This window comes from Carlito syrichta, unplaced genomic scaffold, assembly GCF_000164805.1.
Source record: "Carlito syrichta isolate Samal-C Ts95f unplaced genomic scaffold, Tarsius_syrichta-2.0.1 Scaffold302850, whole genome shotgun sequence".
NCBI lineage: Eukaryota > Metazoa > Chordata > Mammalia > Primates > Tarsiidae > Carlito > Carlito syrichta.
This window is the reverse complement of record NW_007246946.1, coordinates 1-27,810: the sequence shown is the minus strand read 5'-3', so window position 1 is coordinate 27,810 and position 27,810 is coordinate 1. Positions and strand designations below refer to the sequence as shown.

The 27,810-nt window shown below is 43.5% G+C and overlaps 1 protein-coding gene across 1 annotated transcript in view; it reads left to right on the top strand.

Moving 5' to 3' along the window:
• MRPL46 (mitochondrial ribosomal protein L46) overlaps positions 1–18,505 on the top strand; it is a 38,000-nt gene extending 19,495 nt beyond the window's left edge. Inside the window, exon 4 of the mRNA XM_008057182.2 lies at positions 17,846–18,505. Within this exon, the coding sequence (XP_008055373.1) occupies positions 17,846–17,997 (152 nt within the window). The 3' untranslated portion in view covers positions 17,998–18,505. The remainder of the gene's footprint in view (positions 1–17,845) is intronic.
• The last annotated feature ends 9,305 nt before the right edge of the window (positions 18,506–27,810 follow it).

Genomic DNA, 27,810 nt, shown 5'->3' with positions numbered 1-27,810 from the left:
TGATCGATTAACTGATTTTGCCAGTTTCAATTCTGATTGGTCAAGGATATGCCAGGGAGTAGACAAACTGGATGAGTATTTGGATGAGTATTACAGGTCTGCAGCCCCAAAGGTGCCAGGTCCAAAAGCTGAGTGGCCCTGGCTTGTGGGTGTGATGCCTGGCCCACCACGGTCAGCTATTTTGTAAGACTCTCGTCCACCGGCACAACCATGAGACAGAAGTAGAGCCCTGTATCCAGTCTCTGAATGTGTTTACCTCTGTTAAAATAGAGTTTGCACATGATTTGCTTAAATGATTAAAAAATGTAATCAATATGACCTGCTTTACCAGCTTGGAATGCAAATACCGTCACGATTCTTTTTATTTTTCCAATTAATTGCTTGAGCAGTCTTTATTATTCAGAAGTTCAGGAGTGCTCTTTTGAGACTTCCTGCCCCATTGAATTGTTGTTGGCTCAGTATGAAGGAAGAAGACCTATTTCCAAATGCTAGGCAGAAAACAAGAGTCTGATTAGTCGGCTAGCTGGCGGTTTGAGTTAGTGACTGCTGTGGTGTCCTCACATAGGACTCCCAGCCTGACTGTTGTGCCAAAGTGGTTGGATCTGGGCAGTATGGAGACAGGCAGGTAGTAGAAATGAGTGTTGATGGACTGGGGATGAACAACAGAGAGTGGTGGGGTATGTGGTGAAGTGGCATGTGCGTTCTCCTGGCCAGCTGTGGCCATGTGGGAGCATGAGCCTGGTAATTCCCAATTTTGTCATGTTTTCCGAAGAAACCAGGTATATGTGGGGTTTTATTTTTGAAGCATAATTTATATACAATAAAACACATCTTAATGAATTTTCACATAGTATACCTTTTACCTATGTAACCACCATTCATATAAAGAGAGAACATTTCTTCCACCCAGAAAGATCTCCTGTGCTCCTTTTAGTCAGTAGGCACCTTGCCCCCCAACCAAAGGTAACCACTGACTTCTATAGCCATAAATGAACTTTGTCTAGTCTTGAACTTCCTATGAATAAAACCTTATAGTGTATATTTTTGTGTCTGTGTCTGACTTGTCTTGTTCAGTATAATATTCTTGTGATTTCTCCATGTTGCATGTATTTGCATTTCATTCCTTTTTATGGCCGAGTAGTACCAAATACCACAATTTGTCTACCTATGCTCTTACTGAAGGATATTTGGATTGTTTTCACTTTTTGGCTATTGTGAATAAAGCTGCTGCGAACCCTCATGTGTAAGTCTTTTGTGTGGACTCTTGCACTAATTTCTCTTGGATACATATATATGAGTGGGATTGCTGGGCCCTAAGATAGGTGTATGTAACTTTATTAGAAACTGACCAGCCAGGCGCTGTGGCTCAAACCTGTAATCCCAGCACGTTGGGAGGCTGAGGCGAAGGACTGCCTGAGCCCAGGGTTTCGAGACCAACCTGGGCAACTTGGTGAGACCCTGTCTCTATGAAAAATCAAAAAATTAGCCAGGCATGGTAGCACGTGCCTGTAGTTCCAGTTACTTGGAAGGCTGAGGTAGAAGGATTGCTGTGAGTATGCCATTGCCCTCCAGCCTAGGCGACAGAATGAGACTCCAACTCCAAAAAAAGGGAAAGAAACTGACAGTCTTCCCTAAAGGTTATGTCAGTTTCCACCCTCACTAGTAAATATGAGGGCTCTAGTGGCTCCACATCCTCCTGAGCACTTTTGGCCACTCTAGTGGGTATGAAGTGGTACCTTGTTGTCGTTTTAATTTGCATTTCCCTGATGAATAAATACTGAGCACCTTTACAAAAATGCGTTGGCCATTCAGTATCTTCTTTTAGTTCAGTCTATTGGTGATGACTATTTTCTTCTTTTGTTTTTCTGAAAAGTCTTCATTTTGCTTTAATTTTTGAATTATGTTTTCATAGTATATAGAATTATAGAATGACAGTTTTTTTCTTTTGGCATCTAAACGATGTCATTCCATTATTTTCTGAATTCCATTGTTTCAGTTGAGAAGTTCGCTATAAATCTGTAAATTTCATGTTATTCCTCTAAATTTAATGTTTCTTTTCTCTGCCTGTTTTTAAGATTTAAAAAAAATTCATTGCCCTTCTTTTTTATTTTTAATCGAAGTGTCTTATTATTATTTTGTATTTTGTGTTGTATGAATTATGTTTTATTTAGATTATGTTTTGTTAATGCTTTCTATTTTAGCCATTATAGTTAAAGAACAGACTCCATATGATTTTAACCATTTGAGATTTATGTAGACTTGCTTTATGTCCCAGCACATGGACTATTTTGGTGATAGTTCCATGTGGATTTAACAAAAATTATGTTCTGTATTTGTTGAATATTGTTTTCTATGAATATCAATTAGGTCAAGGTAGTTGATAGTGTTTTTCAAATCTTCTGTCTATTTCTTGATTTTTTGATTACTTATTCACTCCATTACTGAGAGGGTATGTTAAAATTTTCAGCTGTGATTGTGGATTTGTTTATTTCTCCTTTATGTTAGTTTTTGCTGCATATATTTTGAAGCTCTGTTATGATGTGCAAATGCATTTAAGACTTAATTTTTCCTGCTGAATTGACCCTTTTTTCGTTATAACATGTCCCCTTTATTTCTAGTAACACTCCTTAAAGTCTATTTGTCTTATACAAATGAATATAGCCACACCAACTTTCCTCTGATTAGCATTTAAATGTTATGCTTCTTTAAAATCTGTTTACTTTCAAACTATGACCTTATATTCAAAGTACGTCTCTTGCAAATAGCATAATCTGAGTTTGTTTCTTTATCTAAACAATCTGTCTTTTTTAAAAAATGTGAATGTCTGGTGTGTTCACGATTAGTATAATTAAGAATATGATTGGGTTTGGCCGGGCTTGGTGGCTCAACCTGTAATCCCAGCACTTTGGGAGGCTGAGGTGAGTGGATTGCCTAAGTCCGCGGATTTGAGACCAGCCTGGGCAACTTGGCGAGACCTCATCTCTACAATAAAAATAAAAAATAGCCGGGTGTAGTAGCGTGCGTCTGTAGTTCCAGCCACTCGGAAGGCTGAGGTGGAAGGATCGCTGCAGCCCAGAAGGTGGACGCTGGTGTGGCCAGAAGCTTGCGTGCCACTGCACTCCAGCCTGGGCAAAGGAGTGAGACTCCAACTAAAAAAAAAAGAATATGATTGGGTTTAAGTTTGCCCTCTTCTTATGTGTCCCATCTCATTTTATATATACATTCCTCATTTCTGGCCCTCTTTTGAATTAATCCAGCATTTTTAAAATTATTCCATTTTATTCCTTTGTTGGTTTTTAAATTATAATTCTTTATATGATTTTAAATGTTCACTCTAGAAATTATAATATGCATCTTTAACTTTTGATGCTTAATCAATCATGTAATTAGTATTAATTAGCATAAAACCATTGAATAATGTATAGCTCTTGCAAAGTATGATTTATTTTATTTTCTCTCCCACCATTTGTGCTATTTTTCATGTATTTTATGTCTAGACATGATATTAGCCCCACACTTCAATATTACTATTTTTTGCTTTAAGTAGTCAGTATATAAGTATATTTACACCTTTCCTGTGCTCTTCATTTCTTTCTGGCCTCTGTCTGTTCCTCTGCCTAAGCAGTATCCTTTGAGTATTTCTTTTAGTTCAGTCTACTGGTAGTGACTATTTTCTTCTTTTGTTTTTCTGATAATGTCTTTATTTTGCTTTAATTTTTGAATTATGTTTCACAGTTTATAGAATTATACAATGGCAGCTTTTTTCTTTCAGCTTTAAACAATGTCATTCCATTATTTCCTGAATTATATTGTTTCTGTAGAGAAGTTTTGCTATTTATCTGTGAATTTCATGGTTATTCCTTTAAATTTAATATCTCCTTTCTCTGTTTGCTTTTAAGATTTTCTCATCATCTTTGGTTTTTAGTGGTTTGCCTATAATGTGCTTATATGTAATATTATTTGTATTTAGGATTCACTGAGCTTCTTGGATCTGTGGGTTGATATGTTTCATACATTTTTAAAATTCTGGGTCATTATCCCTTTAAATATTTCTTTTGCTTCTATTCTTCTTTTCCTCTCTTTGGACTCCAATTGCACTTGTATTACACTGCTTGATTTTTTTTTTACCCTTCATAGCCTCTGATGCTACATTCTGAGTTTAAATTTTTTTTTTCTTTTTGTGCTTCGGGTTTTGCAATTTTTCTTATTGACCTAGTTTTGAGTTTTGAGTTTACTGATCCTTCTGCTTTGTCTAGTTCATACTCCTTCTTTTCAGATATTTACTTGTTTTTAGGTCTGAAATTTCATTAGATTCTTCTTTAGAGTTTCTGCTTCTTTGATGAAATTCTCTTTTTATTCATTATATTTTTACTTCCCAGTAACTTAAAATATTTGTGACTGTTGTTTTAAAGTTCTTGTCTGTTAATTTCATTATCTGTAGGTCTGCTTCTATTGACTATTTTTCTCTTGATTATAGTTGTCATTCTCCCTTGCAGTTATTGGAATTTTGGATCATAAGCTAGATGTTGTATATGAAAGAACAGTAGAACTGAAGTAGATAATATTTACCCTGAGAAAGATCTTCTCTCAGCAGTAAAAATAATAGTTTCATTCAGTGAAACCAATGATTTCCAAAATGTCTTGAGGATGGGATCTAGCTTCTTTCTTGGGATTGAAGTAGTATATGATTATTAGGTTTCTTCCCATCTCTCTCTTCCTTTAATTTCCTTTCCTGCCTCCAGATTTTCCTTCTGTGAGAAAGCTCTTACTCTGCATTCCAGCCCACATCTGTATGCTACTGCGTACTATGGGGAAAAATTGGTGGCCAGTGAGTGACATCTAGGGCTCAATCAACATTTAATTTGTTATTCCAGCTGTTATGGTTGCTCCAAGTTAACCTTGGCTCTCCTTAATTCAGAAAAGTACCCCCATGTATTGCAGGTTTGTTTCTCTGTCTGCCCACATCCACTGGATAAAAGCAGCCACTGGTCTCTATCGCCTATATCTCTCTCTAGAATTTAGTTTATTTAGGTATCTCTGCATTCTCAGCTCTCTGGTGGGTTTACAAAACACAGTTTTGTAGTTTATCTGATGTTTTCTCATTGTTCTTATGGACATAATTGTTTTTAATGACCTTGTCCATTATAACTGGAAGCCCAGATCATTGTTCTTTTTGTGTAAAATCATTACACATTCAAGGCAGCAAAAAAAAAAAAAAATCAAACATTTAAAAAATATTATTCAGACCAAAGGAAATGCTTCTATTGGCTAGGCTGCTTTTAACCCATGGGCCATAAGTCTGTGGCCCCAATCTAAGATAATTCTCGGTTACTGATGGGGTAGCTATGAATTATTGTAATATCTTCTTCCCTGAAAAAGATTTGAAATTTCTATTAAGATCAGCTTGTACTTAGGGAGTATGTCATGCTTGTATTCTTCACATCTTTCACAAGTGTTATGATGAAGAAAAATATTAAGAATCTGCTGGATAAGTCTGGTGAAAACCCCAGCTACTTTGGAGGCTGAGACAGGAGGATTACTCAAGTCCAGGATTTAGAGACCAGCTTGGACAACATAGTGAGACTTTACCACAAAAACTAACTTACTGACTGGCTGACTAACTAACCTTTTTTTTTTTTTTTTTTTTTGCAGTGGCATACTCATGGCCACCCCAGGTCTGGTGATCCTTCTGCCTCAGCCTTCCAAGTAGCTGAAACTACAAGTGGGCACTACCATGCCTGGTTTTTGATTTATTGTAGAGATGAGGTCTTGTCAAGTTGCCCAGGCTGGTTTTGAACCAGCAGGCTCATGCAATCCGCTCACCTCTCACAAAATGCTGGGATTACAGGCTGAGCCACTGAGCCGGCCTAACTAAGTAAGCTCTTTGATACGGCCATTGTCTCTGGATTGCAGCAAGCCCTCCCTTGAAAGCAAACAGGATGGGAATTCCTGCCAGGAAGAATGAAAGAACCGAGGTTGCCAGGGTTGTGTGTGTGTGTATTTATACACACATGCACTTGGAGAAACTAATCAGCCAAGAGTCCAAATTACCAAGTCCAATGTAGTGTGTAACCCCAATGCCCTGGACATCATGACAGGCCACCTTTCTCCAATCCCAGTGAGATCCTGAGGCACTGTTTGAGATGTCAGAGGACAAAAAGGTAGAGCTCAGCCCCAGGGGCAGAGGTGATGGGAAATAGGCTATACCCAGTGCAACATACTTCATTCCAACAGATCTTACCTGCCATTTGTAAAATTGTATTTTTGCATCCATTACATTGTGAACAGTTAGCCTTATTCTTCTCAAATATAACCCTTAATGAGCCCAATGAATGAACTCTTGACAGAGTGAATCATTCTCTAGGGTTTGAAGTCCTATCAAAAGTTTTACACTGGGGCTTGTAACTGATCACTGAGAAAACCAGGAACCTGTTTTTGTTGTTGCTGATGGTTGTTTGAATTGGAGTCTTACTCTGTCACCCAGGCTGGAGTGTGGTGTCACGATCATTGTTCACTGCAGCCTTGACCTCCTGGGCTTCAGGTGATCCTTCCACCTCAGCTTCCCAAGTAGCTGGGACTATAGGCATGTGCCACCCCACCTGGCTAATTTTTTAAAAATTAATTTTTGTAGAGACAAGTTCTAGCCATGTTGTCTAGGCTGTCTCAAACTCCGGGTTCAAGCAACTCTTCTGCCTCGGCCTCCCAAAGTATTGGGACTACAGGCATGAGAAGTCACTTCCAGTGAAACCTATTCTTTTGAATATGAAGGCAGTATGGGAAGTGAAAGGTGAACAGTGTTCGTGTTCACTGTGATGCTTATATTGGTTACATAGTTCCTCTGTTGGCTCAACCATGCTGATTATTCACTTGTTGATGATTAATATCAGGAAATCTCTCTGTCTTGGCAGTTCTGCAGTATTTTCTTTCCCCCAATTTCCAGTCTTTTTTCTCCATCTCAGGCCCCTGGCCAGCTTTCTTGTGACTGTTTCATATCAGTATTAGAGTTTATTTTATTGCTTCTCTAAAGTTGGATAAACAGTTCCTTTGTGGCTTCTCAGAGTCTTATATTTGATTAGTTATTTTTACCCTTCTTGGAAATTTAAGATCCTTAATTAATTAAATAAATATACACAACCACATAGCTATCTTTGACTAAGTGGATAAATGCTCAAAAACAATGCAATCCTTATGAGTGTTTTTATGCACTGTGTTAAGAGAAAAAGAAGTGACATGTTTAACGAGGCACTTTGCAGAAATTCAAAGGTTAATTTAGAAGATTAAATAAATATTGGAAAATGCACACTGTTCTTATAAACACTTTTATATACAGTTCAAAATAGGTGACACATATTTAATAGCAATGCTGTAAAAATTCCAAATTCAATTTGAAAATATTAACTAAACAAATGCTCCAAAACATATCAGTTCTTTCAAAGGCAGTAACTGAATGGACAGGCATATTTTTCAGGGGCTGGAAGTTGTTATTTAAAAATGCAGACTCAGCAGAACCTTGGGGAAACAAACCTTTGGATTTTATATGTCAATAAATGGGGTTCGGAACTCGGCTCAGCTCAGCCATGATCCCAGCCTCAAGTAGAGGCCTGAAGGGCATCAGGGGTTGGAGGTATGGGCAGAAGATCAATCAAGTCACTTGGCGCCTCAGTGCTCTGTTCAGTATTCATTTCTGTCAGCAGGGAAATTAAATGCACCGATTCATTCATTCATTCCTGCCCCCTCTTACCCCCTGGCTCTGTGCCCTCAGGTCACATGACATGGGAACAGGAATATCTCTAGATCCATAGGAAAGAAGCCCAGTTTAGTGGGTGGGAGGTTGTTTGCTGTGGCTGAATCTCTCTGGGCTAGGGCAGCAGGGACCTGAACCCTGGTGTTGGTGTCCTTTGCTTTCTCCACTGGGTGGCTGCACAATGGAAACAGCCTCATACTTTAGGCTGAGAAGTCCTGGATTTGAGACTCTGCTCCAACCCTTACCAGCCAGGCAGGTCACTTACCAGTTGCTGAGTTACTTAGCGTCACTGATCTTCTGTTTTCATATCCTCAAAATGAGGCTAATAATGTCATTCTGACAGGGTTTTTGGGAGGATGAAACTAGAAAATGGATACATGAGTGTTTGGTAAATTATATAAAATGCTGCATGCAGTGCTAATTGTGATGAGTTCCACTGCAGATATTCAATTCCATCTAAGAAGCAGATATTAAGCACTTACAGTGTACCAGGCAGGCCTTATATTAGGCACTCTGGGGGGTAGAATAATGAGTAAGAATCATCCCTTGGTAAGAGAATAAGATATGTCAGCATATAGTTGTGATGAGGTCTTTCCCACATCTGCAGTAGAAATATTCCCAGTTTAGGAAAACTTGCTGTTGTGATCATGGGTTATTTGCTTTCCAACATCCATTACTCCATTGTTCTGGTAAAAGCATCCATTTTCATCTGAGGATTCACCTCTTCCTCTCTCTCAGCCCATGTGGTGGAGTAGAATCCTCCACCAGCCCCATGGTTGGTACATAAGGCTCAGGCTTCTACAGTCGGTGTATTTCATTCCCCTGATGGTAGTGATCAGTTTAGGAACTAGTGTATACTCAAGTTAGGTCAATCAGAGTTAATGAGATTCAATTCTGGGATTTTTTTTTTTTTTTTGAGTATCCTGGAAAAGTAGACTCACATTTTCTTGTAGGACTTAAACCTGGAAGCATGTGGTAGAGATGCTGAAGTCATCTTGTGTTATATCAGGAGAGCCTTTCTTTTTTTTTTTTTGAGTTGGAGTCTCACTCTGTTGCCTAGGCTGGATGCAGTGGCACACTCATGGCCACTGCAGCCTCGACCTGCTGGACTCAGGTGATCTTTCCATCTCAACCTTCCAGGTAGCTGGAACTACAGGCACACTCCATCACACTTGGCTAATATTTTGATTTATTGTAGAGATGAGGTCTCACCAAGTTGCCCAGGCTGGTCTTGAACCTGTGGACTCAGGTAATCCTCACCTTGGCCTCCCAAAGTGCTGGAATTATAGGCGTGAGCCAACACATCCTGCCTCAGGAGAGCCTTTCTAAGAACGAATCTTATCCAGAGCAAGCAGACCTTAGAGACAAAGAACCAGGCTTTGGTGATATTTGTTGAGCACCTGTATTCAGCCATACCGAAACCAACACTATGCCTGAACTTTTCAGCTATATGTGATACTAAATTCTCATTTGGCATAAGATAATTTGGGTGGAGTTTCTGTGCTTTATGATAGAAATGCTCCTAACTCACCCTAGGATGCTCTGAAGAATCCTCCAATAGGCTCCTCGAGACCCTGTAAAAAGGACTACACAAAGCAAGGATTTCACCTTACAGCTACCCCTATTACTCCAGCTCCTCCATATACAACCTACATTTGCTGAAGACCAGGAAGCAACATCAGGACCAGAATCTTTCAACAACACACCCATCTGCTGTTCAACCAGATGTACCTGTCCTATGACAGTGACCCAGCCCTTTCTCCCAACACCCCAGGCCTGAAAACTCTTTTCATTGTTGTCTGCTTCTCTCCCTTCTCTCTTTTAACCAATTCTAGAAACTGACTTCATCCAGAGACTCTTTTCTAAGTAGGGAAAGCATGAACCATCTTCCCTTTTACATACCACCCCACTAATTCAGTCCACAATGTCCCTCAGCCAAAGAAGGTCAGAGCTGGAAGGATAGGCTATTGAGGTCATCTAGGTTCAGGAAGAGGAAGTAACTTGTTCATCTTCACTTGGTGAGCTAGTTTTGGGGTCAGGATAAGCAACCAGGTCTCTGCAATTGTAGTCCAGCCCTCCTTCTACCGCCATGGACTCATTTTGTTTCCATTCTGTATTTTCACATTGTGATTTCTCAGGTGCTTCTTGACCAGTGTAGTATGTCTTGGCAAGTAAGCTCCTAGGGAGCAGGAATGGTGCTTTTTGGTCTGGGTCATGAAGATGCCTCTAAGTTGGCATTCTTCTCACGTAAGAGTCCAGCAGGAAGTTCTGATGACAAGGCTGAAGGTGGTAAGCCTGTTTTGGGTCACAGACTCAGGTGTAACAAACCTTGGACAGCCAGTGAGAGATACAGAATGGGTCTGTGTGAAGCTGGGTCAGTTGCTCCCGCAGGAATCCAGCTGAGTTCCTGACCTGCCATCGGGCATTCTCCTTTGAACTCATTGCTTGTTTCTCTCTGGAAAATAGGGTCGATGCCTTACTTTCATTTCCTTGTTGGAGAGTTTACTGAAAGACGAGATCTCCCAGCAGACTGATCTGTTAGAGAGTCGAGGCCAGTCTGCAGTGGCTGTGTGAGTGGGTTTGCATCTCTGCTTACACATTCTACTTATTTATCCAATAGGGCTCCTAGTTGCTGGAAGGGGCAGCTCCATGCTGATTAGACCGGGAGTGGACACATGACCTAATTTGATTAGTTTCTTGATCAGATCAATTCTCTCAATAATTTGAAATGAAGACTCAGAGAGAATGAGTTGGTGGACTGAGAGGCTGAGTTGGGAGGCCCTGTGGAGTCAGAGCCGAGTCAGCCTGGTCCATGGAAGCCCATGGAAAGTCCAAGTTATGCATAAACCAGAATCATAGCACCTAGTTCAGCACAGAGAGAACTGAAAACATGATTGTACTACCCAGAAATAGGAGAGAGAGAGAGGGCCAGAGATGCCCTGGATGACTTTCCTGCTTCCATAAGAATTACTTACACTTCTTGCTCAATATGTCTTTGAGTTTCCCTGGTAGCCCTTCAATAAAACCCTCTATTAGTTGAGCTAGTTTGAGGGAGGTTTCTATTTCTTGCAACCAAGTGATGCTTGATTAAGACAGTGTCTCATATATGCTTGCCTCCCCCCCCCACTCCAGCTCCTCACAGTGAGCCCTGCATATTTGGCTGAGAGTGTACGTGTGCCTCCCAGGGCTGTGTGACTGTGATCTGGGTTCATTCATCAGTCCAGTGGGCCCAAGGCCCAAGACCAGAGCTGTAGACACAAATGCTGCTTCATTTGATGAGGGACACTGAGGAGGGATGAGCTGCTGGATGTTTCTGGGGTATCCATAATGGAGGCTTAATCTCAGGGACAGAAGGCCAGTGTTTCTAGGGTCTTCTTCAAAAACACAAGTGTTGCCCCTCTCCAGTGTTCTCACCAACCCTTTTTAGAGCCCCTAAGCTTCCCTTTTGCTTGGCCCCAGGTTCTCAAGATGCTCCCTGGTCTCCCGTTAGGGCCCTTACTTAGTCTTGTCCCGGTTTATTGAGTGTCAATTGCAATCTCATTTTGTCTCTCCTCCTTTCTCTTCTTTTACTTTGATGTTGAAACCTGCATCCCCAGCAATTGGAGAGTCTGTAATACAACATGGAAGATACTGTCTGATTCCTCCTTGTATCCCTGGACCCTGCCCAGTTCTTGACCTTCAGAATCTGTTATCCAGCCCTCCCATAGGTCTGGGATCTTTGGTCTCATATCCTGTTCTGTGCCCTGCACATGGTAGGTGCTTAGGAGACATTTATAGGGTTGAATTTGAACTTAATATAACAGGATACTCTTCTAGGGGACTTTAGGCTATCTGAAGGGAGCTTTAGAACATTCCCCCAAGACCCTGGGGGGAATGGAGAGGAGTTGGGGACAGGAGTCTGAGAGTCAGGCAGGGCTATGGGAGGAGGTGGAAGTAACCAAAGATACATTTTGGCAACTGAATAAGTCAAGGTGGTCTCATTGGTGTAGCAGAGAAACTCGAGTGCAGTATCTTAATGCAATGGAAGTTCACTCTTTGCTCAGATGTTGGTGTTGTATGGGTGTTTGGCAGGTGACTTTTCATGTGGTTACTCAAGCACTTAGCCTCCTTTCATTCTGGAGCTCCATCATCCTCTAGGACCTGCAAATATTCTGCTGGATGCCCTATATCCAGCCGGGGGGAGGGGGGTGGGGGGGAGAGAGAGAGAGAGAGAGAATTCTGCATGGGGAGGCTTTCATAGGCCAGCCCTATGAAAGTGACATCTTGCCCTGGAAGTGACATCTTGCAATTCTGCTCACATTCCACTGGCTAGAAATTCAGCCTCAAGACCATATTAAAGTGTGAGTTTTATGATTATCCAGGTATGACAAGGCCAATGGATCAGGAGGCACCTGCCACTGAAAAGGTAGTTACTGACAGCTCCCAAGAGGGGGTACACCACACCACAGTGGGCCACACAGAAAGAAGGTCAGAGCGGTGAAGTAGTCAGTTAGGAGGTAGAGGGAACCACAGAAAAACCTGGGGTAAGCAGGTTTAGAATCAGCTAGTTTAAATAATTTTGGGGGACTCTGGGGTGTGGGGGCTGCCCCTAGTTGTCGGATCCCTGGCTCTGGGGTGATTAGGTCTGAGGAATAGTGTCCCAGGTTGTCAAAGGAGGTGTTGAGGGTGTGAGCTTTGGATTGGTTAGTTTGCGTATAGAAGATGTGCTCTCAGGAGAGTCATTTACTATCTCTGGAAATCTGCTGACCCTGAGAGGGGCAGTTACTCCAAGGTTGACAAGGTTCTAGATGTCAAAACGTGGGAGTGGTGAAAAGGGAATGTTTATATACTGCTGATGGGAATGTAAATTACTATAACTTCTGTGAAAGTCAGTACAGAGATTTCTGAAAGAACTAAAGTAGATCTACCATCTGATCCGGCAATTCCACAACTAGACATCTACCCAAAAGAACAGAGGCCGTTATATAAAAAATACACCTGCACCCACATGTTCATCGCAGCACAATTCACAATTGAAAAGATGTGGAGTCAACCTAAATGCCCATCAACTGATCAGTGTATAATGAAAATGTGGTATATATACTCCATGGAATACTATCCAGCTGTCAAAAAGGATGAAATAATGTTTTTTGCAGCAATTTGGATGGAATTGGAGACCATCATCTGAAGTGAACTAACTCAGGAACAGAAAACCAGACACAGCATGTTCTCACTTACAAGTGGGAGCTGAACTAAGGATGTGCAAAGGCATAAAGAATGGTGTAATGGACACTGGAGCCTCAGAAAGAGGAGAGGGAGAAAGGGTGGAGGAATAAAAAATCACCTATCAGGTACAATGTGCACAGGTAGGAGTGGTGAATACACTTAAAGTCCGGACTTCTTTGCCACTATACCATTGTAACCAAAAACTATTTGTACCCCCCAATGCTATCGAAATAAAGAAAACAACAACAACAACAACAAAACAAAGCAAACAGCCAAACAGATTGGACTTAAAAAGACGTGATTAATTCAATGACCACATTTAATTGCAAGAAAGGCAAGGAGGTGTTACCCAGCAGTGTGTCCAGGAAGAAGACCTCAGTTCTGGTGAGCTTAGTGAGTGTCCACCACAGCAACTTAATTATGTGGAAAGGACCTAACATTTAGAACAAGAAGATCTGGACAGAACTCCCGACCTTAGAACATGTAGCCGGGGAAATCATCAGAGCTACATTTCACGGCAGTTGTGAGAATCACGTAAAATGTTTTCTGAGATGTTTCTGGCAAACTCCAACACGCTGTTCAAATGCTAACTGCTTTTTTGCGATCTTTCCAAGTTTGCAGGGGCCTGCGGTGCCTCCTCCCCTCCTCTTGGAGTTGGAGCTCTGCTGTCATTTAAGCACAGGTCCCGCCCCTAGCCTGCTTGGAGTGGGACCAATGAAGCAGCTGGGATGACTTGGTTCCCTAAAGCCACATGCAGCGGCTCAGAGGGTCTTTACAGGGATGGCTCAGGATTAACAGATGTGGTTGGGGGATTTCATGCCATCTCCAGCTGGGAACACATGCGACTCCACAGGAAAGATGCTGATTAGTGACTCTGCCGGTGCTTTTAAAAAATGATTTTTTCCCCCATTTTAAATCAGTACATGCTTATTAAAGCAATAGAGTTAAATATAGAAAAATACAAAGAAAAAGTGAAGTACTGCCACACAATCACTGGTAACATTTTGTTTTTACTTTTTTCCCTGTTGGTATTTTCCCACTGTGAAATGACTTTTAATTCATTTATTCTTAATCAAAAATTCATTTTGATACATAGTACATACAAAATTCAAAAGTTACAGAGGATTATGCAGTGAAAAAGAAGTCTCCCGCCCCTCCCAGTTCCCTTCCTGGAAGGTGGCCTTGGTTACCAGTCCCTTACGTTTCCTTCCAAAGTTAATCAATGCACATATAAGTATATGCATGCATATTCTTTTATTTTTAAACACACATTCTAGCAGACACCCTCTTCAATAGCTTGCTTTTCCACACAATAATGTATTTTAGAGCATGCTCCCGTCAGTTCATGGGGGCTTCCTCATTCATATTAAAGGCTGTGTAATATTCAGTTGTATGGATTGTAACACAATTTATTTAACCAGCCTGATATTGAAGGATATTTAGTTTGTTTCCAGTCTTTTAGGTTTTTAACGATGCCACAATGAATATTCTTATACATATGTCATTTCACGTATGTGCAAGCATATCCATAGGCTAATTTTCTGGAACAGCAATTACTGGATTAAAAACTCTGCACATTTCAAATATTATGGTTTATTTCCTCCGTAAAGGTCACATGAATTGAGAGTGCATATGAATGAGAGTGTCAGTTTCTTCACATTCTTGCCAACAATCTGTTATTAAGCTTTATCAACTTGGCTAACATAATAGGTAGAAATGGTATCGCATTTTAATTTGCAAATCTTTTTATGTGTTTAAAAATCCATTTTATTTCAGTGGCTATTATTTTATTTTTTCCACATTTTCCTATTGGATTGTTTATCTTATTGATTTGAGGAAGCTCTTTACATATTAATAGAAATTAGCCTTTTGTTTGTAATATGTTACAAATATTTTCCTTAATTTGTTACTCTTCTTGTGACTCTGTTTATCATTTTTTCATAAATAACATTTTTAAAAAGTTAAAATAATCAATATTTTATATCAGTTTCTGGATTTGTATCATACTTTTAAAAAGGACTTTCTTATTCCAAGAATGTAAAAACTTTTCCAGTAACTTTGTGGTTTTATTTTATACATTTGAATCTTTTTTTCATCAGGAATTAATTTTGGTATAAATAATAAGGTTGTGACCAAACTTTTATTTTCTCCAGTTAGAGACCCAGTTTATCCCAACATAATTTGTTGAGTCCTTCATCCTTTGTTCTACAGATTCAAAATGTTGTGTTGATCATGAGCTTTGTTTTTTTCATTTGTATTTGGGTATGTTTTGGTAATCTGAAATCTGTTTCATTGATGGGTTCTCTAAAGAACAGTCTGAGGGAGGAGTAATCAGGGAACGTCTACTTGAGGAGGTGACATTTCAGCTGAGGCCTAAAGGATGAGCAGTAATTAGTCTGTCTGACTGAGAGTAGGAGGGTTGGCAGGGTCTTTTAGATGGAGGGAACAGCATGTGTGAGGGCTTTGAGGCAGAAGAGGACTTTGTGATAGTCTACAAGGGCTGCCATATAAAAATGCCACAGATGAGGTGGCTTAAGCAAGAGAAGTTCATTTTCTCACAGTTCTGGAGCCTGGAAGTCCAAAACCAAGGGGGCAGCAGGGTTGGTTTCTGGTGAAGCTTCCTCCCTGTGTCCTCACTTGGCCTTTTATCTGAGTGACCCTGGTGTCTCTTCTTCTTTTTCTAAGGACACCAATCCTATTGAATTAAGGCCCCTTCATTTAACTTTAATTACGTCCTAAAGATCCTTTCTCCAATTGCTGTCACATTAGGGATTAGGACTTTAACTTGTGCATTTTTGGGGGTGGGAGACACAATTCAGTCCTTAAAAGACTGGGGGCCAGTTAGGAATGGGCCGCATAGCAGGAGGTGAGCTCAGCGGAGACATTAGATTCTCAGGAGCTGGAACCCTGTTGTGAACTGCCCATGCGAGAGATCGAGATTGCCCGATCCTTATGAGAATCTAATGCTTGATTCGCGTCCCCGCTCCCCGTTCCCAATTCCCCACTCCCTACTTCCCCTGTCTCGGTGGAAATATTGTCTCCAACCACATTGGTCCCTGAGGCCAAAAAGGTTGGGGACCGCTGCGTTAGAGGAACCAACAAAGAGAAACCTGGGACAGCTGACCCCTAGTCAGGGAGCAAGTGCTGGGAAATGAGGCTGGAAAGGTGGGGAGGAGCCTGATCAGGGCTCATGGGCCATGCTAAAGATTTTGTTCTTGGTCCAATGTAATCGGGAGCCTTTGCAGGGTCTCAGGCAGGGGAGTGACGTGGTCAGAACCTTTGAATCCTCCTCTTAAAATGCTTAAACTGCCTGTTGAATGAATGGAGACACTAGGTGTAGGCTTCAACCTGCACTCCAAGGGATGGGGAGAAGCACAGCCACCAGATGCTGCCTCTCCCTCTGTCTCATTGTGCCCAAAGCAGTGAGACCTGCATATTAGCCAGTAATTAGCTTTTAATTAGAAAAGCATGGCTTCGCCTTCACGAAGGGACAGATACCTTTAAAAATTGAATCACTTTTAATTGAATAAATCTTTTACCAGATAGTTCTGAAAATTCTACTTCTTTCATTACGAGCCCCATCGAGCAAAGCCATTTGCAAAACCTTGGTTAATATAGCAGTCACTGGAGCGCCGTTTGAATACACATGTTTCATCACGAAGGGTAGCCTGACTCTTGGCCAGCACAACACTCTTCCCTGATGCTCAGGGTCTCACTCGTAGGTCCTCTTGAGCAGTGCTATGCAATGTGTGTTCCAGGACCTGAAGCATCAGCAGCAATTAGAAGCTTGATGGAAATGCAGTCTCTGAGGCCCCACCCAGAACACTTGAATCAGAAGCTGTGGAGGCTGGGCCGGGTAATCTGTTTATTTATTTATTTGAGTCTGAGTCTTACTCCGTAACCCAGGCTGGAGTGCAATGGCACAGTCATGGCTACTGCAACCTTGACCTGCCGGGCTCAGGCAATCCTTCCACCTCAGCCTTCCAAGTAGGTGGAACTACAGGCGCATGCCACCATGCCCGCACATTTTTTGATTTATTGTAGAGATGAGATCTCACCAAGTTGCCCAGGCTGGTCTCCAGTCTATGGGCTCAGGCAATTATCTTGCTTCCGTCTCCCAAAGTGTTAGGATTACAGGCATGAGCCGTTGTGCCTAGTAAGGAAATCCGTTTTAAAAAAGCTTTCCAGGCAATTCCTAGGCACACTGAAATCTATAGTCAGACGCAGAAGGTAACTAAAATACTTTGTCCCATCAGACTGTTGGACAGAGAGTCTCTAGGCAAGCCATCCTCACCTACAACTTCTAAACATATGCTAACTCTATGCAGTTAATGAGTAACTATGTAATGCTGGGCATTTGCTAGGAACTAGGAATACATAGTTGTCTCTGTTCTCCAGGAATTGTCTGTTTTTTTTTTTTTGTTTTTTTTTTTTAGCATGAAAGAACCAGGTGCAGTGGCTCATGCCTGTAATCCTAGCACTTTGGGAGGCCAAGGCGGGAGGCTTGCTTAAGACCAGTCTAGACAATATAGTGAGACTTTGTCTCTATAAAAATAAAATAAAATAATTAGCCAGACATGGTGATGTGCACCTATAATCCCAGCTACTTGGGAGTTTGAGGTGGAAGGATCACCTGAACCCAGGAGGTAGAGGCTGTGGTGAACTTTGATCCTGCCACTGCACTCCAGCTTGGGTGACAGAGTGAGATTCTGGCTAAAAAAAAAAAAAAAAAAGCATGAATGGAGCCATTTAAGAGGGAAGTCTAGGATTCCATGGAAGCACAGAGGGGGCATTATATGAGGAGGGTGTCTGTTTTGTCACCCAGTATCAGCACTCCCTTCTTGGGGTAGTTTCTTATGCTTTAGGGAAACTACCCTTTCAATCTTTATGTTTCAGAGACGCTGAATCCACTCCAGGCACCAAGGGCGGTTGGGACTCACAACCCAAGACTCAGGGATTGCTGTAGCCACAGATGTGACACCCCACCAGAGCCAGTGGGAGGCAGCAGGCCGTCAGAGGATTCCGGGAAAGAGGCCCCTCACTACTGAATGTGGAGTTGAATGGGTATGAGGTCTGGAGCTGCTGCAGTCCCCTGGCACCCTGAAGCGACGACCTGACTGAGAATAAAAGTGACCCAATGAGGAGAACTGAGTCAGGCTGAAAGACTGAGCCACTCAGGTCCTGCTGACATTGTTTAAGCCCTTGCACCAAGCCAGGTCTGAAGTTAGCCCACGCCCTGGAATTTCTACACATGTGAAGTAACAGATTCCCTTTTTGCTTCAGCTGGTTTGGGCTGGTTTTCCTATCACTTACAACCAAAAGAGTGTAGACTTTCAATATTAGAACAAAATAATACTTTGAGTATTTTGTGCGATGTTGAAATGCTATCACTAATACTGGTTTTTTATTAAGTATTAAAATTCATATAAAATAATCAGTGAAACTAAAACTTTAATACCTTTTAGATGCAAAATATGTATAAACATGTTAAAAACATCAGCTAAAAGTGTTCATTTAAAATATTAACATTAAATGAGCATTATTATTTTAATATCATTCTAGCACATGGCATTAGTCACACTAACCTGCTGCCTTCTCTCCACACAGCTGCATTATCTCCGGTTCTGTTAACTGCTCCTCCTGTCATCTCAGGCCTGTGGTGGTTAAGGTTGCCCTCTGTCCCCATGTGTAACACTAGCTCTTTTTGGTTTCCCTAAACCCTGCTAACATCTTTGAAAACAGTCCCTTTGGTAAACTCTTCTAAATTATCTAATTTGAGTGCACCACCCAGTTGCTGATAAGTATCTCAACCTCAAACCAAAACCACTCATCACAACCAGAACAAAAGAGTGCTAACTGATGCACATCTAAACCAGCGTGAGGTGAGGCGATCAGCGAAAGCTTTCTTAAGGAGAAGGCGTGCACTAGTGTGGAGAGAGAAATAGGAGTTAGGGAGATAAACAGTGATGCAGCTCATCCCTCCAGACTGAGCCCTGAGCTTACCTTCTCCAGAAAGCCTTCCCTGATCTGGAGCTGGGAGGAACTGGGAGATGATGGGGAAGATGTTCCAGTCAGAGAGAGCTGAAGTGAAGTCAAGGGAGGTACCAGGGGCTGAGAGCAGCGGGCGTTTCAGCAAGACATGGAAGTAGGTGATAGGGAAGGAGTGGAAGTAGTGGAGTGGGGTGCGAGTGTTTACTTCACGGCGCCGACACACAATTTAACAAGGGAGAGGTTTATTAGCCAAGGTTCAGCCGGCTGGGACCGCTGGCCAGACATGCAGTGACAAAGCGAGGGCCCCGAGCTATGGCAGAGGCTGCCTTTAAATAGGTCAGAGCCCACCCACCTCGCGAGCCGGGAAATTCAAATATACCAATCACATAATGCCAGCGGGGTTTACAGAAGCAGAATGAGCAAGTTAGCTAATCTAACATAACCACTTGATCCCTTCCAAATAAGGTGTCTCCTAGAGACCCTCCTGAATGTGCATTCCAGTCCAAATAAGACATCTCCTAGAGACCCCTCCTGGAGCACATTCCAACTGAGCGACATCACCGCACACAGCACCTAACATGTGGGGTTACAAATTCAGTACATTGTACATTATATAGGGAGATTATAAATGCAAAACTGTTTACATGCCACAGGGTATAAAATTCATTATTTCCTACAAATTCATCACCTCCCAACATTCCCCACTTTGAGTTGTTCCTAGAGTCAAATCATTGACTCGTTGTGCAGGGACTTAACTTGTGTTCTTAGTAACATTAGGTTTGTGGTTGTTAGCCAGTTTCTTATGTAATTTAGAAGACATTGAATTAGGCATGGCCCCACGGTTACAAATATTCGGATTAAGAGCAGAGGTTCGGCAATGGCTGAGACCAGGGGACCAGGAAAATAAGGATTGGTACCAGTTTTTTGAAGCCTGTCTTTTAGACTCTTTTTGGTGAATATTCTCTTTAACCAGGGCGAGTGTTTCCTGGATTATTCTGGACCTGTTGGTGTAAAAGCAACAGGCTTTTTTAAATGCTGCACAGAGCCCCCCCTTTTTTTTGTGTGAGCAGGAGGTCTAGTCCCCTTCTATTTTGGAGCACCACCTTAGCTAAAGAGTCTACTTGTCGTTTTAATTGGGATATGCTTGTTTTAAGGTTAGACAGATTTGCGTTAACATGCCTGCTTAATTTTTTAAGATTTTTATTTCCTACGGCCAGCGCAGCACCCCCCATGGCGGCCGATCCTGTGATTCCCAATGTTATAAGGATAGGTACTAGGATGGGGACCCTTTTGGTTCGTTTAAAATTCTGGAATTTAAGTTGTTTTTATCCTGCGGCCCCTTCAGTAATATACACCTGGGGCAGTATGTGCATCAAAACACAGAGCTCAGAGCTTTAGAGCGACACATGGGGTTATACCCCGTGTGCAGGCAAACCAGGCAGTGGGGGGTGCAACAACCATATTAAGGCCTTCAGGAGTGCCCAGCTGGGAGGCATTTATTTTGGAAGAAGTCAAACAAGCTTCCCGATAAGGGGAGCTTTCTATGTTATAGGATGAAGTGTGACAAGCCCTTGGAGATCTCCCAGGGTGAGAGCAGGATTCTGTCCCCATGGACATAATCCCCTGAGTTGGGTAGTAGTATGATTAAGAACTTGTATGTGCCCCCCGGTATTACTTATTGAGGAGTTTACGGCCACCCCCACATAATATGGGGGGCTGAGGTCTAGGCACAGCCAGCAGCCCCTGGTCAAGTTTGGTTGGGTGGCAATGGCCAGCCTATGGATGGCTGCTAACATAGGGAGGTAAAGATTTTCGTTTCCAAGTGGGGTAATTGGAAGAGTAACAGTTGGTCTTGTAGGTTTTAAGGTTGCAATAGGCTTTGAGGTTGCAGCAACAGTTGTTAAATTAACTGACCTGGGCTTGTTCTGAATGGGTTTGAGGGCCTGAGGTCTTGCCTGAGGGTTTGGCAGAAAGAGATTACGGTTGGGCCCCATGGGGAAAAGGACATGGGGTATAACTTTTCTTTGTATGGCAAACTTTGTTCCAGGGTCCCTTCCTGAAACATACAGTTTGAGTCCCCATGCTCTGCCCTTTTTCCATATTTTCTGGATGCCATAAGCATCCCATTGTATAATAGTGAGTTTTAGGGGGTTACATGTTTTAAGCTGATTACAAATGGGCGCCCTGCTTTGCCTTTGAAGGCATATGAAAGGGTTCTCAGTTTTCCAAGGGGAAAGTGTTTCACAACCCCATTCAGCACAATGAAAGTGCCCTGTCTTATGGCATTGGCTTTGGGCAACGGCCAGACAAGCATAGAAGTTATACACTGCAACCTGTTTTTTATATTCAATGTCCTTGGAAATGCATTCCCAGCCCCTTTTCCAACGGGTTGAACCGCTCAGTGCCAGGCGGTAATTATACTCAGTTATGGCTAAATTGGGCCACAGTCTACAAAGATTAAATTTAAAGGCCGGTGACCCATTCCCGATGTAGGTGGAAACTACAGTTTCAGTAATAGAGTTTACCAGTCCCCATGAAGAGTTTCGCGGGGGAAGGTAATATGTTGTACATTGGGGAAGGCTTAAAAGAATAAGGAGGGCTACTAGCCTCCCTGGGAACGCGGGACACAGTTGCCTCCAATTACATGATGGACCTAGGAAATCGGGGCGTGAAAGTCTTATTTTTAGTGGGTTTTTTCGGCGGCCGGCTTGATGACCTTCCATTTCATCGGCAGTTCCTCGCTAGTCTAGGGAGGGGCTGCCTTCTTTAGTAGGGAATGATGGATTCAGGGATGGACACTGCCTACCTTCACTGCTGTTGGCGTAGTTAAGATGTAGAGGATACATTTTGCCCTTAGGAGGGCATAGGGAAGGAGCATCACCCATCCCTCGCCGGTTTTTAGGGTTAATTTGGCTAAGGTCTCCTTAAGTGTTCGATTTATTCTTTTTACTTGTCCTGAACTTCGGGGATTATAAGCACAGTGTAATTTCCAATTTATTCCCAGAGCCTTTGCTATACCTTTTGTAAGTTTGGAGACAAAGCCTGGCCCATTATCTGATTCTATTGAGATAGGTAGACCATATCTCAGGATGATGTCGTTTAAAAGTTTCTTAACTGTTACAGACGCAGTTTCAGTTTTTGTAGGAAAAGACTCGACCCCTCCCAAGAAAGTGTCTACCACAACTAACAAGTATTTATATCCATATTGCCCTGGCTTTACTTTTGTAAAATTTATTTCCCAATGTCTCCCAGGGGTTACTCCCCAGTGTCAGGTTCCTGGAGTAGATACACTGACCTTAGTGACATTAGTCTCTTGGCATGGTATGCAGCCTTGGATGAGTTCTTGGGTCAGCTGATCCAGGTGAGGCAAGTAGAACTCCTTTTTTATGAGTTCAGTTAACTTAGTTTTTCCCAAATGAGTACCTTCGTGGAGTTGCCGTCGGAGGTTGTGCCCTACGGCTTGGGGGAGGATGGTCCTCTGGTCCTGGAGTTGCATCCATCCCTCCGAATTTGTGGTCGCATTTAATTTCTGTGCTATACAGAAATCTTCCTCCGTGTAAACTGGTGATTTACACAGTACCGGAGGAGGTAGTGCCAGCAGGCAGGCAGTGCGGCAGCGTGCCACCTCTGGCAGTTTGATCCACTTTCCATATTGCCGACTGTTTCATTTGAGCTTCCCTGTTGGTGACCTGGGTAATGCATGATTGCCACCTTCTCTGGAGCCCAGACTGCTGCCAAGAGGTTTAAAATTTTCTTTTTATTTTTTATACTTTTTCCCTCAGCGGTGAGCAACCCTCTTTTTTTGTAAATTGTCCCATGTACATGCACAGTTGCAAAGGCAAACCTGCTGTTAGTATAAATGTTGACAGTCTTTCCTGTGCCTGCTTTGAGGGCTTCTGTCAAGGTGTTTAACTCTGCCTTCTGGGCTGAGGTCCCTGGGGGAAGGGCTGGACCCATACGGTGTTCTGCAGTGTTACCACTGCTGCCCCCGCATTCCTGGTTTCATTTTCCATGAAGCAACTGCTGTGCGTACAGAGGGTTAAGTCTGGTTCTGGCCAAGGAACGCCTGTCTGGTCCGGGTGCGGCTTCTGGAGGAACTCAGTGAGCTCAATGCAGTCATAGGTGCTGCAGGTCCCCGCCGGCAACAGGGTGGCGGGATTTAGACTGGCAGTTCGCTGGAACCTGATACGTGGCTGATTGAGAAGCAGTGCCTGATAGTGGGTGAGCCGGGTATTGGAAATCCATTTTGCTGCGGCCCCCCAGAGAAGGGCCTCTATCGCATGTGTGGCTATGACAATTAGGTCCTGTTCCAATTGTAGAAGTCACTAGTAGAAAAAGGGACATAAACCATAAAGTGTCGGGGTCCCGTCCCACCCACATTTGCCCTAGGGCTTGCCGCAGAGGGAGAATCGCCGGAGTTTCTTCCAAGATCTCAGTAGTTGAGTCCGGGTTTGGGGCTGTTGGACCTTGGGCGGGTGGCCGGTTAAGAGTGGGGCATGGTGGGCCAGGAGGGGGCTGGTAGGGAGAACCACTTCTAGTATGAGCCGGGCTAAGAATTCCCTGCTCTTGAACGCCCTGTCCTTGTCCCACCACCGGATATTGTGGGGGTTCTCCTCGTCCGCTGGTGGCTGCTGGAGCATGGGGGGCTTAGCTTCCTGTAGGGTTAAGACATGAGAAGAGTTAGTCCTGGACTTTTCATTCAGGCTGGATGCTGCAGGATTAGAATGTACCAGGCAATGATGTACGGAATCTGATCTGGGTGGTACCGGCAGGCAATTCGCTGGACTCTCTCGGCTATTGAGGGGTTGAAAGTGCCCTCTGGTGGCCAGCTGCCGTTTGCGAATTTAGGCCATTCAAGGGAGCAGAAAGCGGTTAGTTTCCCTTTAAGCACTACATTTCCCGACTGCTCTGCAGCATCCTGAAAATCCTTAAAATGATATAAGACCAGCTCCAGGGGGTACGAGGCTTAGACCCCCGCTGTCCCATACCTTTAACTGCAGCAATGAAAATGAGGGTTACAATAGTTACAAACACAAGACACAATGAGACAAAGACACATACAGTGTAGGAGGACCTAACAGTCCTTGGGAGAGATTGGACACTGAGCCTATTCATTAGTCGGCCACCTGAGCCTCTTTCAGCTCTGGAGCCCACTTCAGCTCCTGGCTTATCCGACAACTGGCCGCTCTGAATTCCAAACGGGAAACAAGGGACACCAAAACAATGGACACTGAGCCCATCCACCACCAGTCGGCCGCCTGAGCCTCTTTCAGCTCCAGATCCTGTTTCAGCTCCTGGCTTATTCGATGGTTGGCCGCTCAGGGTTCCAAACCAGAGGACCCAGTGACATCTCACCGGGACCTCGGACTCTGGAATTACTGCTGGGTCCAGCTTTCCTGCAAGTTTAACCCAGAGTGCGCACTACTGCAGACAAAAGCAGACAAAGGCAAGACAAAAATGAGAACCTGACTTATCTCTCCGAGGGCTCCAAAAGGCGTTGTGAGCCTGCCAGGGACGACTCAGCTATTTGGGAGTTTGCAGGCTAGCAAGCTCACAAGGCCGGTTGGTTTAAAACCTGTGGATTAAGCACTGGGGAATCCCGGATGAGCCCCCAGATGGAGTGGGGACTGAGTGTTTAATTCACGGCGCCGACACACAGTTTAACAAGGGAGAGGTTTATTAGCCAAGGTTCAGCCAGCCAGGACCGCTCTCCAGAAACACAGAGACAAAGCAAGGGCCCCAAGCTATGGCAGAGGCTGCCCTTAAATAGATCAGAGCCTGCCCACCTCGCGAGCCTGGGAAATTCAAATATACCAATCACATTACCTCACAAGCCCGGGAAACTCAAATATGCCAATCACATAATGCCAGCGGGGGTTTACAGAAGCAGAATGAGCAAGTTAGCTAATTTAACGTGGCCACTTAATTCCTTCCAAATAAGGTATCTCCTAGAGACCCTCCTGAATGTGCATTCCAGTCCAAATAAGGCATCTCCTAGAGACCCCTCCTAGAAGCACATTACAGCTGAGCAACATCACCACACAGCACCTAACACGTGGGGTTACAAATTCACTACATTGTACATTATATAGGGAGATTATAAATGCAAAACTTTTTACATGCCACAGGGTGTAAAATTCATCACTTCCTACAAAATTCATCACCTCCCAACAGTAGCAGAGGTGAGGCAGGCAGAGCCAGCCTCCACTTTGCCCAAAGTATTTGTCATTTGCTAACATCCAGACTGAGGATGATAGTGACCTTATCTTGTGTTTGGATGTTTGAATTGGTGTTTGTCCTCAGTGGGAGTGGACCAGATGTGGCCAGTTCAATAATCTCCCCAAAGCATAGGACAATAGGAAAGGAACTGTCCTGGGTGCTTTGCTGGATGCTCTTAGAAAAAATCTCAAGCTGATCCTAACAACGACTTATGAAGCAGATTGGTTTTGGATCCACTTTAAAGACAGGAAAAACTGAGGCTCACAGAGGACAAATGACTTTTCAAGCCACCACTAAAATGGAATGAAAGAGGGCTTCACACTGCATCTTGTTTACATCTCAAGGTCAGGGTCGTGCCCTGAAAGCCACAGTCTTTCAAAGTGTGTGTGTTCATGTATGGTTGTGAGCATGTAAGTGTATATGTGTGTGAGCAAGTAATTGTGTATATGTGGGTGTGTACATAGGCAATGATTTTCCAGACACAGATGGAAGGAACAGAAGCCCTTTGTTCCAGAGAAGAGCAGGCTGAATGGGTGGTGATGGTTCCTTTCCTGTCCCAGGGCGGCTATATGGAAGGGGAGGAGGATGCTGATGAGCGGAAGTTCTATGATGGCCAGCTTCACATTCCTTCCCCTCAGGACTGGTCCAGGCTGCCATGTCAGGAAGCATCTGAAAGGGCTTGCGTCAAGGCTGGGTGGCCAACCCTCCGGGGGCCTGTAGGAGAAATCTCTGTCCTGAGAGGGGCTAGATCAGATGACACAGAGGGTCCTTCCCAGCTCTGAACCATTCCAATGATGGTCAAGAGGTCACCGAGGTTACCAACGAGTCCCAGGACTGGTGCCTTCCTGGGAGATGGGGTGGGTGCATGGATGTTAGTGTGTGTGCACTCAGGGGTTGACAGGAGTCACAGGCTAGGCCTCACACTCACAGAAGGCTTTTGATGTGGGCTCTCAATATCATTCCCAAATGAGGTTACACACACAGTCCAAAAGATAAGCTGACAAGATGGAGAGGGGAGGACATTCATCATCCAGCCCTGAGCACATTGCATTACCGAAGCATGCTGCCTGTCGTGTCCTACGAATTAATAGTTCATAAATCCTATAATTATTTTGTGGATAACACAATTATCTGGGATTTAAAACATATGATGGTAATTTGTTAAATGTAAACATTTAAAACAGCTACAAATTTTGGAATGTGGTTGCAGCAATCTCTCATTCTTTTTTTTTTCTTTGAGTCAGGGTCTCACTCTATCACTCAGGCTGAAGTGCAGTAGCATGATCACAACTTACTGCAGCCTGGACCTTCTGGACTCAGGTGATCCTTCTGCCTCAGTTGCCCGAGTAGCTGGGACTACAGGCATGTGCCACATGCTTGGCTAAATTTTTTTTTTTTTTTTTTTTGAGTTGGAGTCTCACTCTGTTGCCCAGGTTGGTATGCAGTGGTACACTCATGGCCACCTCAGTGTCGACCTGCTGGGCTCTGACTATCCTTCTGCCTCAGCCTTCCAAGTAGGTGGAACTACAGGTGTGTGCTACCATGACTGGCTAATTTTTTATTTTATTGTGGAGATGAAGCCTCGCCAAGTTCCCCAGACTGGTATCAAACCCTGCGGGCTCAGGCAATCCACTTGCCTTGACCTCCCAAAGTGCTGGGATTATAGGCTGAGCCACCAAGCCTAGATAGTTTTTTTTTTTTTGCTTGCTTGTTTTTGTTTTTTGTAGAGATGGAGTCTTGGAGTCTTGCTATGTGCCCAGATTTGTCTCAAACTCCTAGGCTCAAATAGTCTTCCTGCCTTGACCTCCCAAAGTGCTTGGATGATAGGTATGAGTCACCACACCCAGCTATTCTCTCATTCTTGAACATGTTGGAAAACTGTAAGTGATGTGGGTCTGTCATGACCTCTGAAGACCCCTGGATGTGGGTGTTCATGATTCTATGATTGAGGATGCTTATCTGTATGAGTATGGGTGAAAGAGCGCATCTGTGAAACTGCTGGTTTGTGTTTGCGTATATATGAGCGTGTGTGTGTGTGTGTGTGTGTGTGTGTGTGTGTGTGAGAGAGAGAGAGAGAGAGAGAGAGAGAGAGAGAGAGAGTTAGAAAGACAGAAAGAGAGAGAGAGAGAGAGAGAGAGTATAAATGCTGCTGGAGGTCCAGGATAGGTTTATTTGCTGTGGGGACCATCTCTAACTTGTGGGGGTTGAGGATGGCTCACAAGGGATGGGTACTGTCAGAGCACTGCAAGCCTAAGATGTCAGGGGCATAACTTGATTTGGTGATTTGGCCGGAGAAACTCTCTCAAAATAGAAAAATCAAGGACCCAGCATGGAGGCAGCCTGTCTGGGCTCGGGCTGGTAATGAGGACTAACAAGGGTTGATGGAGTCCGAGAGCGATGGGCTGAGATGGCCCCAAGCTGCCTGGCACCCAGGGCCCTGCAGCCATCCAGTGCTGCCCCGCCTGGTCTAATACTGTAACCCACAGAGATCCTCGTTGATAAGAGCCAAGAAAAGGGGTAAGAGCAGCCCTGCCAGCCAAGATGGAAGGACAGAGGGCTCTGCAGAGTCCTGACAGGAAGTTGCCCTTGTGGGCTGGCAAAGCTGCGATCCCTAGATGGAACTTTCTAGAGGGTACTCAGTCAAGTACCCA